This window comes from Saccopteryx leptura, chromosome 1 (assembly GCF_036850995.1).
Source record: "Saccopteryx leptura isolate mSacLep1 chromosome 1, mSacLep1_pri_phased_curated, whole genome shotgun sequence".
Classification (NCBI taxonomy): Eukaryota; Metazoa; Chordata; class Mammalia; order Chiroptera; family Emballonuridae; genus Saccopteryx; species Saccopteryx leptura.
In genome coordinates this window covers 6987984-7000712 of record NC_089503.1, presented here as the reverse complement: position 1 = coordinate 7000712, position 12729 = coordinate 6987984, and the positions used below count along the sequence as shown (strand labels likewise).

The 12729-nt window shown below is 55.2% G+C and overlaps 1 protein-coding gene across 2 annotated transcripts; it reads left to right on the top strand.

The window, feature by feature from the left end:
* On the top strand, positions 1–10346 carry PELI3 (pellino E3 ubiquitin protein ligase family member 3). 2 transcript variants are annotated; one of them, XM_066353835.1, is made up of 8 exons: positions 1–105; positions 1254–1403; positions 1947–2018; positions 4380–4509; positions 5087–5188; positions 5962–6156; positions 6481–6669; positions 8367–10346. In XM_066353835.1, exons 2-8 carry the CDS (start codon positions 1255–1257, stop codon positions 8934–8936), a joined length of 1407 nt encoding a protein of 468 aa, XP_066209932.1. In that variant the 5' UTR covers positions 1–105; position 1254; the 3' UTR covers positions 8937–10346. The 2 variants fall into 2 exon arrangements, with proteins under 2 accessions (XP_066209932.1, XP_066210021.1); XM_066353924.1 differs by lacking the exon at positions 1947–2018.
* The last annotated feature ends 2383 nt before the right edge of the window (positions 10347–12729 follow it).

The following is a 12729-nucleotide window of genomic DNA, read 5'->3' as shown; positions in this document are numbered from 1 at the left end:
GCGGAGCCGCCACGGGCCGGGCCCATCCCGCCGCAGCGGCCCTGGGGCCGAGCAGGGGCGAGGCGCGGAGGGAGCAGAACCTAGCGGATCCCGGAGCTCCGCCAGGTGAGGCCGTTGGGGCGGAGGGGGCGGGGGCTGCGCCGGGCCGGCCCTGGCGGGCGTGGGGGGCGTGTTTGCGTGTCTGTGGGTGGCAGGGGGAGTGGGTCCGAGGGCTGGCGCCTGTGGCTGTTTGGGCACTCGCGCCTACTGTCGCGGGGCCAGGGTGGGCTCTGCACCCGTCCTGGCACTGCTCGCGGGGCTTGGGGTGTGCGGGACTGTGCGTGCACGCGCGTGTTTGTGTAGAGGGGCCGCCGGGTGTGTATCTGCGTATGCGCTGGGCCGTCATTGTGCCTGCCCCGGGCGCGGGGCGTGGGCCTCCCCCCCCCCCCGGCTTAGTCCCTCCTGCGTGGGGATGTTTTCCAAACAGGCTTTCTGCGGAGATGGGCTCTGCTGCAGCCGGAGCTGGAGGGGGGAGCGCCGCCCCCACAGGCCTCCAGAGACCTGGGCAACCCGGGGACTGCAGACAGACACCTGAGGGAGGAAGGGGGCGCGCACGCGGGAGGGGTCCAGAAGCCTGCCTGCAGGCCGAGCCAAAGATGGGGAGACTGAGGCAGATGGATAAGGAGGTGGAGGTGGCCAGACAGGCAGAGATGGGAAAGGTGGGAAGAGAGACAGTGGAAAAGACAGAGGCGGGGAGGACGGAGAGTCATTGAGAAAAGAGACAGATAGACAGAGGCCAAACCTGCAAAGTGGCAGAAAGATTAAAGACAGACAGATTCCAAGAACCTGACAGAATGGTTGCTTAGAAGTCCTGGGGCTGAGAACTAAACCCAGGAACTGAGTCTAAGATGAGTAAGGACCTCCAAATCCTGGCTTGCCCCTCTTTCAAGAACCTCCCAGACTGGAGTCCTAGCCAAAAAGAAGCCTTTGGCCACCCCAAATTGGTTCATCCTTCTGGCCCCACCACATTTTCTGATCCTCTGTGCAGCTTTCCCCTCTTGGTCCATCCCACCTATCAACTTCCTTCCCTGGTATCCCAGCAACCCAGGGCAGTTTAGGAGAGGCAGAGGTGAAGTGGTTGCCATAGCAACAGAGGCGGTGAAAGGTCATTCTGGCCTTAGCCTAGGTGGCCTTGCAGCAGGCCAGAGCTGGCATCAATGCAGGCTGGGATGGGAGGCTACAAAATTATTTTTTTCCTTCCCCATTTTGCCCAGAATGGTGCTGGAAGGAAACCCTGAAGTAGGGTCCCCCCGAACCTCAGACCTCCAGCACCCTGGGAACCAGGGCTCTTGTGTCCTCTCTTCTGGTGAAGATGCACAGCCAGGCGAGGAGCCCATCAAGTATGGAGAACTCATCGTCCTGGGGTAAGCGTCCCTGGTCCAGGTGGGGCAGGGTACCAGGCACTCCCAGGGCAACCAAACCAAGGGCCCGAGTTCTCCCCACTTATGACCTTCTGCTATTTGTCCCTCATCACATTCCCAGATGAGAGAGAGCATTGACCAAATCCACCTTAATTCATAATTGTTATTTTATCTTCTCAGTTTTCATAAATTACTGAGACAACTCTTTCCTGCCCACTTAAGTTTCTGATCAGAAAAAAAGTAACACCACTGCCTTTCATAATGCACCTAATATGTGTGCGTAGTTTGGGGTGAAGAACTCTTGTTCTCCATCAAAACTGCTTGGTTCAAATTCTGCCTCTACAAGTTGTTTAACTTCCCTGTGCCTTCGTTTTCCCCCTTTACAAATAGGGATGATGATAATACTTCAGAGGGTTGTTGGAAGGAATGAATGAAGTGATTTCTATAAAGCACATAGAACAGTACCTGGCACGGACCAAGTGTTCTGGGAGGCAGGCCTGTGCCAAGCCCTTTCATGGACATTATTTCATTTCAATCTTCACAAAGATGCTGTGAGGAAGGAGGTGAGGAAACCGAGGCTCAGAGAGGGGAAGTGACTGGTCCAAGGGCACACAGCTGGTAAGTGGCAGGGCTGGGATTTGGACCCAGGTCTTTCTTACTCTAGGTCTAGTGTAATTTCACTAAAACCACAGTGGATCTTCATGCTACAGATGAGAAAACTGGGGCCAGGAGAGAGGAAGCGATGTGTGTTGGTGACTGGGTAAACCTCATCTCTTCCTGCTCTCTGCCTGACCAGGATCCCTGCAACACCCACTTTGCTCTTCCCCCAGGCACACATCCCTCTTCTTCCTCCATCCATACCTCCTTTTGACCTTTCTCTCTGCCATTCTCCTCTTCAGAAAAAAAAAGATTTTTTTAGGTGACAGGAGGGGAGATAGTGAGGCAGACTCCCACATGCTCCCTGACAGGGATCCACCTGACAACTCCGTCTGGGGTTGATGCTCAAGTACTGAGCTATTTTTAGTACCTGAGGCTGACGCGCTCTGACCAACTGAGCTATCCTCAGCGCCCAGGGCCACACTGGAATCAATCGAGCCTCTGGCTGTGGGAGGGATAGAGGGAGGGTGAGAGAAACAGATGGTCACTTCTCCTGTGTGCCCTGACCGGGAATTGAATCCAGAACATCCATATGCCAGGCCCACACTCTATCTACTGAGCCACCAGCTAGGGCTAGAAAATATCTAAGAAGCTATGTTGTTATGATGATGATTTTGTAGAAATAACAATGGCTACTGTTATTGACATGTCTATGCCATGTGCTTAAAAAAAACAACTAACATTTATTAAGGGCTTGCTTATATATGCCAAAGTCTGTGCCAAGCATTTTTAAATGCTTTATTTTGTTTAGTTCTCACAATGAACTCATGAGGTAAGTCATGATAAATTAACCCCATTTTACAGAGGTTGTGTGATAAATGGAAAAGCCAGGATTTCAGCCAGGCCCTTCTGGTCCCCAGCCTGTGTCCTGAACTACCCCACCCCCATACATGGAAAGAGCTTACAAGGACAAGAGTGATGCCCCTCTCAGGGATACTTGCATTAGAACAGCAGCTGCTTGGTGTCCCAAAGACAGAGCTGGCCTTGCAAATGAGGGTGAGGCCACTGATGGGGAACAGCATAGACCTAAGGTCAGGCCCTCTAGACAGCTGATGGTTCTCTGCAGAGCAGTGAAGTCCACACTGGTTGTACAGCAGAGCTACCTGGAAAGGGCATTGAAAGTACCCAGTGATAGGCCCATCCCAAACCTACAAAATTAGAATCTCCATGGTTGGGGCCAGGGAATTTGTATTTTCAAAGGCTCACCAGAAAGCTCTGATTCAGGCAGTCCTTAGCTGTGTTTGACAGCTCTTCATTTCCATTGCTCCCACTGCTTATAGAATAAAGTCCAGACCCCTCATCCTGGTTTTGGGGGTCCTTTCCACCCAACATCCTCTCTGATTGCACTTTACCATGTCCTGAATTCACCATACTCTGCTAGCCTCAGGGCCTTTGCTCAGGGTGAGCCCTCCCTCTAAAAGGGATTCTGCAAGGGAGGTGGAAGTCAGACAGACCCAAGTTCAAATCTAGACTTTTTCACTTACTAGCCTGGGACCTATGGCAAGTCATTTTTACCTCCCTCCCTGAGCCTCAATTTTCCTCCTTTGTAAAATGGGAAGAAAGATACTTGCCTGGCAGAACACTGCACAGATTTCATTAGGTAATTAATAATGTGAAGCACCAGGAACAAAGGAGTTTCCAGTATCTGGCAGCAACCAAGGCTGTGACTCACCCATCTTTGCCTTCTACATCATTCCCTCTGGACAAGAGCTGAAAGGAAGGTAGAAAGTTGACATGGATGGATACATGGACATTGTGGCATCATGGGTCAATTTTTTTTTCTTTAATTCTGGTTTCCAGTAGTATTTGTGCTGTAATAAATGTCAGCTGCTAAAGGTGACTCCTTTCCCATTCTTTAAGGCCAGTATTGGTGCTCCCTCTCCTAGAAGCCCAATCCTGGGACCAGAATTCCCTGCTCCTGCCTCTGGTTCTGTAGTGCACTTGACTTGTGCCTGGGCCATGGCAGGTGGTGCCCAGGTTCCTTAAAAAGCTGAAGAACCCCCCACCACCACCACCACTAGGGCACAGAACTGACCTGTGGTACATCACCTATGCCACTCCAGCGCCCAGCACCTGGCCGGACATGGCTCGGGGGTCCAGGAAACACTAGTTAATTAAATGAAAGGCCTTTGGAAGACATGCTGACCCCAGCCAGCTCCCAAAGGCACTGATACAGTAGGGTCTTCTGGTTTGGGGCGGTTCTAGGGCTTGCTTATCAAGGTAGGATCTGTGCAGAAGTTGGTAGTTCCTCCTAGTCTTGAAAGGGCTCACATTTTCTCTTTCTCTCTACAACCTTTTCTTTTTAACTTCCTGTATCCACAGCTATAATGGGTGTCTGTCAAGTGGGGACAAGGGCCGCCGGCGGAGTCGCCTGGCACTGAGCCGCCGGCCACACGCCAACGGAGTGAAGCCAGATGTGATGCACCATATCTCCACGCCACTCGTCTCCAAGGCAAGCAGCTTGTCCCTGCAGACCTGGGTGCTGGTCCTGCCTGCCTGAGCCCCGAGGGAGCCGGCTCTGTGTCTTCACTCGCTCCGATGGGGCTGCCGGAGAAACGGTGCTGATGGGAGAGCCCCGGCAGTGTGCAGCCCTCTACAGTTTGTAAAGCATTTCCTTGACCACTAGGCCCTGCCCTTGGGTGGGAATGATCAGTGTCATTTTCAGAGGTGGCAGGGGCTGAGAGAGGGGATGTGATGTTCATACAGCCAGGGCAAAGGAAAAGCCTTGGGGTTAGAACTGGGGCTCCGCTCTTTCCAGCTCGGTGGCTTTAGGCCAGTTTCTTCTCCTGGAGCTGCAGTTCCCTCAGCTGTAAAATGGGGATGATGACCAAGCTTCCTCACTGAGGTGGCTGGAGGGAGCAAATAGGGTCACCTGTGTGATGTGCCTGCTGCACCCCCTCTGCACAGGGTAGAACCGTCCGCCTCACCCAGGAGTGGCCACCAGCCTCAGGCCCCAGCTTCTAGCTTAAAGGCTCACACTTCTTGTGGCCGCTTGCCCTGGGAAGTAAATTCCCCTTTCTCCTCTCCAGGCTCTGAGTAACCGGGGCCAGCACAGCATCTCCTACACACTGTCCCGGAGCCACTCGGTCATAGTCGAGTACACACATGACAGTGACACAGACATGTTCCAGGTATGCTCGGGCCCCTCCGCAGGCCTCCTGGCCACCAGCCTCCATGCTCGGCTCTACAGGCCTGCCAGGCTGAGGCTTGAGGACCGAAGGCCACAGGGAAGGTGCTTTGGGAGCCCTTAGTGCAGTCAACTACTCTTCAGGTCAGGTAGCAGGACATCCCAGCGAGGACTGTTGACTTCCCAGAGTCACCCAGCAAGTAGTAGCTGTATCAAGATTCAAACCCAAGACTAGACTCCCCAGCTATGGGGGGACATACAGCTGAGGGGTTCAGAGTGCACCCCTCAGTGAGAGTCACACTGCCTGGGTTCAGATCCCAGCTCATTGCTTACTAGCTGGATGACTGTGGGCAAGAGTCACCTAACCTCTCCAGGCCTTGCGGGGCCCAGAATAGTACTCATGCATGGAATTGTTGGGAGGATTAACTAAGATGTTGCACAGAAAACGCTTGGCACGGTGCCTGGCATAGAGTAAACACTTACTAGAAATTTACGATTTGCTGCTACTCTGTGAGCACTCCCAGACCATGGGTATCACCCTTTCACTGTTCAATCAGCAAGTTTACTAGATTGTATTGAGTGGGGTGCTCCCGGACCTTTGGGAGAGATGAAGAAGAAGCCCCAGACCTTGGCAATTGGGCTTAGAGCTCCCCCCCCCAGGACTGGAGATGTTTGGTGACTACACTCAGAACAGCTGCCAGGTCCCCCGGTGTGGGAAGCCCGTGGGACTGACCTGTCCACGCAGCATCCCTGTGCTTGCCCTCCCCTTCCTCACAGATTGGCCGCTCCACAGAGAACATGATTGACTTTGTGGTAACAGACACGTCCCCCGGAGGAGGGGCGGCTGAGGGCCCCTCTGCCCAGAGCACCATCTCCCGCTATGCCTGTCGCATCCTGTGTGACCGCCGGCCACCCTATACTGCCCGCATTTATGCCGCTGGCTTTGATGCTTCCAGCAACATCTTCCTTGGAGTGAGTGAGCCCCCAGGCAGGGACCTGCGCTTCATCTGAGAGTGAGCTGAGGGGTAGGCTGGGGTGGGGCAGCATCCTGGGTGGTGGACCAGCTTACAGTAACCATAAATAACTATGACCTGTGCAGGAAGTAACACCTACTTGACAAAAGAGCAAAAGTAAGGTTCAGAGAGGTCAGATGGTGTACAAGGCCAGGCAGCAGCAGTTTTAGTCTTCTCCGAGCCACCTCTGACCCTGAGGGTAAAGGATCAGGATCGGCATCCCTGGCTCATGATCTGCTGGGGGCCAGTTGGGGGTGTGGTCTGATCCCACATGTGGTCCCAGGAGCGGGCAGCCAAATGGCGGACCCCCGACGGCCTGATGGATGGCTTAACCACCAATGGGGTCCTGGTGATGCACCCAGCAGGCGGCTTCTCTGAGGACTCGGCCCCAGGTGTCTGGCGGGAGATCTCAGTCTGTGGGAACGTCTATACTCTGAGGGACAGTCGCTCAGCACAGCAGCGTGGGAAGCTGGTAGGTGGTCTTCCCCATCCCCACCTCCCCACCCTACCCAGTCATCCTTCTGAGGACCTCCAAATATGCCCATCTCCCTGGCCTGGCCAAGCTAGGAGATGATCTCCATTCCTCCAGCACATGTGCCACTTGCTGCACAGAGGGGACCAGACTAGCATCCCCAGTATCGCCCCTATTGCAGGTCCATGGGTGATAGAAGTGGAGCATGCACAAACACATTATTCAGTACCAACTGACTTAGGGTGCCGGCAGCTTAAAAAATCACACCTTATTATGAGGGTGACACTTGGCTCATGTGTGAGCAGTTTATAGCCTAAAGTGTTGACAGTTTGTAACGTGACTGTCACATTCTGACTGGTTTAGCTTTATTATCCTCTCTCAGTGGGAAAGGGCCTGTGGAGGAGTTCTGACACAGGTGACAGTGAACGCTCCACATAGTACAGACCAGAGAACTAATGTTAGGAACTGTGAGAGGGTCCTAGACAGAGGTAGGAGCTTGCCTAAGGTCATGCGGCTAGGTTCCCCTAGTGGGCAGTGCAGAGCTCTACGTGGGTATGACCGTGTCAGGAAAGGAGATGCAGAACCTCAAGGGGACTGACCAGCGGTGGCTCAGTGGATAGAGCACTGACCTGTGACGCTGAGGTCCCATCCCAGGTTTAAAACCCCAAGGTCATTAACTTATTGAACATGGGCTCATCTGGCTCACCAGCTTGAGCACAGGGTTGCTGGCTTGAGCATGGGATCATCGAAATGATCCCATGGTCACTGGTTTGAGAGCCCAAAGGTCACTGGCTTGAAGCCCAAGGTTGCTGGCTTGAGTAAGGGGTCGCTGGCTCGGCTGGATTTCCCCATCAAGGCATGCATGAGAAGCAATCAATGAACAACTAAGTACTGCAACTACAAGTTGATGCTTCCCATCTCTCTCCCTTCCTCTCTCTCCCTCTCAAACAAACAACTGCAAGGAAAAGCATAGCTTTCTTTCCAGAGTATCAGTCCTACTGGGAGACTTGGGGAAGCATTATTTTAAAGAATTATGCACGTGCATGTTCCACTAGCATACATTAAGCTCCAGGCACATTCCAAGTTTACATTGATTGATTCATGAGAACCACTTGACATACAGGAAAGTGGAATCCATCTGGAGGGTAAGGAAATTAAGACACAGAGGGTGAGTTACTCAGCCAGGGACAGATTTAGTAAATGGTGAGGCCAGAATTCACACCCAGGCAGTCTAACTTTAGAGTCCGTGCTTTAACCACAGCCCTTGGGACAGCTGCTTTGGGCTCAGTCGCCAGTGTTTTGGACAGAAGAGTTTCCTGCCTCTGTCATTAGGGAAGAGCCTGGGAAAACATTTTAGAAAAACTCCGTTTGGGTCCAGACCTTCTGATTTGACAGATGATGTGACCAAGGCCCTTGCTTTGCTGAGAGTTAGGGACCCTCTGTGCCTGGGAGCACCTGCCTGCCCTCCCATGTGGCTTCTTGGTGCTCCCCCCTCTGCCCCAACCTTCCCCTTCTCTGTCCCCGTGCTCTGTTCTGTCCCAGGCACACCCCCTCTGCCCCAGGCTGCCCTGGTGCAGAGGACCCTCTCCAGGGGGGTTTAGTGGGATGGACGAGTGACCAGGCTGGGGAGATGGCTGCCTGATGGTTGGGGTTTGGGGTCTCTGGGGGCAATAAGGCTCTTCTACTCCCCCTGGCAGGTGGAAAATGAGTCCAACGTGCTACAGGATGGTTCCCTCATCGACCTGTGCGGGGCCACGCTGCTGTGGCGCACGCCGGCGGGGCTGCTGCGGGCCCCCACGCTGAAGCAGCTGGAAGCCCAGCGGCAGGAGGCGAATGCAGCCCGGCCCCAGTGCCCTGTGGGCCTCAGCACCCTGGCCTTTCCCAGTCCAGCCCGCGGCCGCACGGCACCTGACAAGCAGCAGCCCTGGGTCTACGTTCGTTGTGGCCATGTCCACGGCTACCATGGCTGGGGCTGTCGGCGAGAGCGGGGCCCCCAGGAGCGCGAGTGTCCTCTCTGCCGGCTCGTGGGGCCCTATGTGCCCCTGTGGCTCGGCCAGGAGGCTGGCCTCTGCCTGGACCCTGGGCCGCCCAGCCATGCCTTTGCGCCCTGTGGCCACGTCTGCTCTGAGAAGACTGCCCGCTACTGGGCCCAGACACCACTGCCCCACGGCACCCACGCCTTCCATGCTGCCTGCCCCTTTTGTGGAGCCTGGCTCACCGGCGAGCATGGCTGCGTCCGCCTCATCTTCCAGGGGCCGCTGGACTAAGCTCCCCAGGGCCCTGTGCTGCTGCGCCTGCCTGCCCACCCGGGTCCCCCGCCTCCTGCAGCCTGGAGGGAGCTCTGCATGTGGGATTCCACCTGCTGGTGCACAGCCTCACCAGATGGACGCATTGGATGGGCTGTGCCCCTCCCCTTTTAACTCTGGTCCCCAAAGGTGTCCCTGAGACCCCTGACCCAGTCAGAACAATGGAGTCCTCAGTACCAGCTCTGTCCTGGCCTGACAGAGGGAAGCCCACCCCATGCCCTTGCCCTCCTGGTGTGTCCTACATCAGGCCGCCTACACTGTGCCCCTGGGGGAGTGAAGGGGCCCTGTGCCCCTGACCCTCAGTTTAGGCTGGCTGTACCCTGAGCCTGCCAACCCAGTTTCAGCTACTTACCCTGCTGCTGCCCTGGGGTCCTCTATAAACCCTGCTGCTCAGCTGCCCTCACCAATCCCAAGTGTCCCGCATGTGTGCAATGCCTCCAGCCCCTGAGTGAGTCACAGGTGGGTGGCAGGCTGGGACTGGCATCTGCTGATACCTACTGTGGGCTAGATTCCATGCCAAGTGGGTTCTGGGGACACGGAGACGATCAGACCTGGTTCCCTGCCTGGTGTAGTTCATAATCCAGTGGACGGCAGATGAAATCACCGAATGACAGCGTGGCTTCCTGTGTGCCCGGATCAGAGAATTGCCAGGGGCAATGGCACAGCTCTCTGGTGGGTGGAAGGTGAGGGAGGGTTCACAGAGGAAGTGGCATAGGAGCTCAGCTTCATCAGCTGCGTGGGATCCCCTACAGGAAGGGGGTTGCGCTGTAGGCAGCAGGGGGCGGAGCCCAGGCTCCATGGTAAGTAAGCAGGGATCTGAGGGGTTCAGAGAGGCTGGAGCAGGGGCTGCAAGCGGGCAGGGAGGAGCCTGGGGCGAGTCTGGGGCTGTGCTGACAGGGAAGATGCTGCACGGAGGATTCAGAACTTGACTTGTGGACAGTCAGGAGGCGAGGGAGGAGAGAAGACTCATGGTTCCAGAGTGTTGGCTGTGATACAAGGGCTACCATTCCCGAAAACCCACTGCATGCCCCGAACTGTGCTAATGATAACAATAACTACATTCATTGAGCACTCACCAAGCATGGGCTCTGCTTCTCGGAGGGTTGGTTATTTAATCCTCACAGGAACCCAGGGAGGGGGGTGTTACCATTTCTGTTTGTGGGGAGATTAAGGCACACGCTCCAAGTCCCTGTGCTGGAAAGTGGCCAAGCCAGATTCACATCCACGCTGCCTGCCTGGCCTCAGAGCCTGCCCTCTTCTCCATTACACCATGCTGCTCTCCTTGGACTGGGGGAGGAGCTGGGAGTGGGCCCAGGTAAGGGGAGCAGCATGGGCACAGGTGCGGCAGGAAATATGTTTGGTGACCAATGAGCCAGGTGTGGAAGGGGCAGAAAAGAGGGGTGGGGACTGGGGGCTTTGGTTGCCATGGAGGCCAAGTCTGCATTGGTTCCCTATTCATCTTGACTAAGTGCCACTTCTTGAGAGCCAAGGCAAGCTTGGGTGCAGCTCTGGTTGCCCCCAAACCATTTCTGGGGGAGAGAGCGAGGAAGACAGGTAGACAGGGTTTTGGAGTCATGATCTGAAGAAGAAGCTCTGAATACAAGCCTGACTGGGCATCGTCCCCAGTGGAAGGCTGCTGCCTCCAGGAGTACAGATTCCTAGGGAAAGGACCTGCCCAAGGCCACACAGCCAGTTGGGGTCACAGAGATCAGAGCTGGGGCTGTTGAGAGGACAGAGAGCAGCTGTGAGTGGCAAGAGGGTGCTGTGGTCAGTCTTGCTTCCAGAGCCTCACACGGCCAGAGTGGGCAGCCCCACTGGGGATGCTGGGTTATGGGAGCATGGCGACTCCTATACAAACACACAGGGAGAGAGAGGGAGAACACTGGGAGCCCAACTCTGTCTGGTGGTTTTCTCTCCTGACCCAGTGGAGAACCAGACAGGAACATGCCAGTCCCATTTCTAGCAGGGAAGCTCAGACTCTGGAAGAGAGATGGGCAAAGGGCATAGGCGCAACCCCAGGGAGAACTCGGAAGTGGTGGCAGAAGGAAGGGGTCAAGGCAGCCCTGGTTTTGGCCCAGCTCTGCCCCTTTCTGGCTCTTGTAGTCTCGTTTCCTCAGCTGTTATGTGGAATAAAAGTCCCATCACCAGGTGGTTGTGAATTACGGGGGGCACCAGAAACACAGCCCCCACTTCACTCCCATGAAAAGGGATAAGGCTGGAACAGTCATGGCTCCAGTGAGTGGACTGCTCTGGGTGTGTGAGTGCTGAGACAGGTGGAGAGAACCGCGGTGGAAAGTCTGAGAAAGGCTAAACATCCTGGGTAGCCTTAGGGAAGTCGATAAGCCTCAGTTTCCCCATCTCCCCATCTGTAAAATAGGTCAAATGATAGCCTATCTCAGGATTTTTGCAAGAAGGAAATGAGCTTCTCCGTGTCTAGCTGCTAGAATAGGACCCCAGTAAAGCTCAGACTGGCTGTGAACGTAAAAATGCAGCTTGGTTGGGGCTCCCGGGAGTACTGGGATCTTTTGCTGGCCTGAGCTACCCACTGGTGGCAGCGGACAACACTACCTCCTTTACCTGTGTACATTTCAACTTCACCCACATCCAGAAAGATTTTATACTCAGAGATAATGAAAATTGAGGCACAAGAAAGAAGAGGGGTGATGTTTCTAAGGACACAGATCAATTAATTGAATCCCTCCTATACTGATAATCATCATCAGAGCTAAGTGTTGTGCCAAGCAGAGCTTGGGCACCTTTGTGAATGAGCAGCTGGCACTCATGGCGGGCAGATGATGCTCTCCCGCTAGACACAGGTGTGGCAAAGGCTGGCAAGGAAGGGGAGCAGATTTTAGGTATCCCCTTCTTCCCACATCCCTTGCTGCACAACACTAGGGGGCGGCACTGCACAGTCAACACTTCATTCAAGCTGACAACATCCCTCAGAGTGGAAGCAATTATTAGCCCAGTTTCTCTGCTGAGAAAGCCAAGACTCAGAGAAGTCAAGTGACCCACCCTGACTCCGCCCCTATTCTGACCCGGGACCCGCACAAAACTCCTCACTAGGCCCAGGCACTTTCACACGCTGCTCCTCCCCCAGGCCAGCCTCCAGTGAGGCCATCCAGATATGCAAGGACGGGTCTCTGGCCCAGCTCTGCCTTGGGCAGCCTTTCTGGGTCGCAGGTGCTTTCTCATCCATCAGGCACCCGACAAGCACCAAGATATTGCCAGGCCCTCGCCTCGTCGGGTTGAAAAAAACTGAGGCGGGGAGATGTTTAGCGGCTGCAGACACCCACCCTCCCCACCCGTGGTGAGTCAGTGGTGGTGCAGGCACGGGTGGGGGCGTCTCAGTCCTGGCTAGCCTGCCTGCCTGTAGCCTGGATTCTCCGCAAGGAGGTCTCCAAAGAATCTCCTCCACCCACTGGCCCTCAGATCCAGGGAGGAAAGGGGAGCCAGTTAAATCCCACAGTGTAGGTTCTCACCTGCAAAACTGAGGTCAGGACTGGCGGGGGGAGAGCAGGTGTGGGGCTGTGTGTGTGTGTGTGTGTGTGTGTGTGTGTGTGTGTATTGGGGGGGCAATCCTGGGGTGCTCCGTCCGTGACAACCATGCCACCCCGCCCGAGCTAGGGAGACCTTGTCAGCGGGGTCTGCCTGCACTAAGTCTTCGCCAGATTCACCACGCAGGTTTCCACCCCCGCTCGAGAATTGCCTGCGGACAAAAGGCCAAGGCTGCAGGGGCCAACCCCAAGCGACC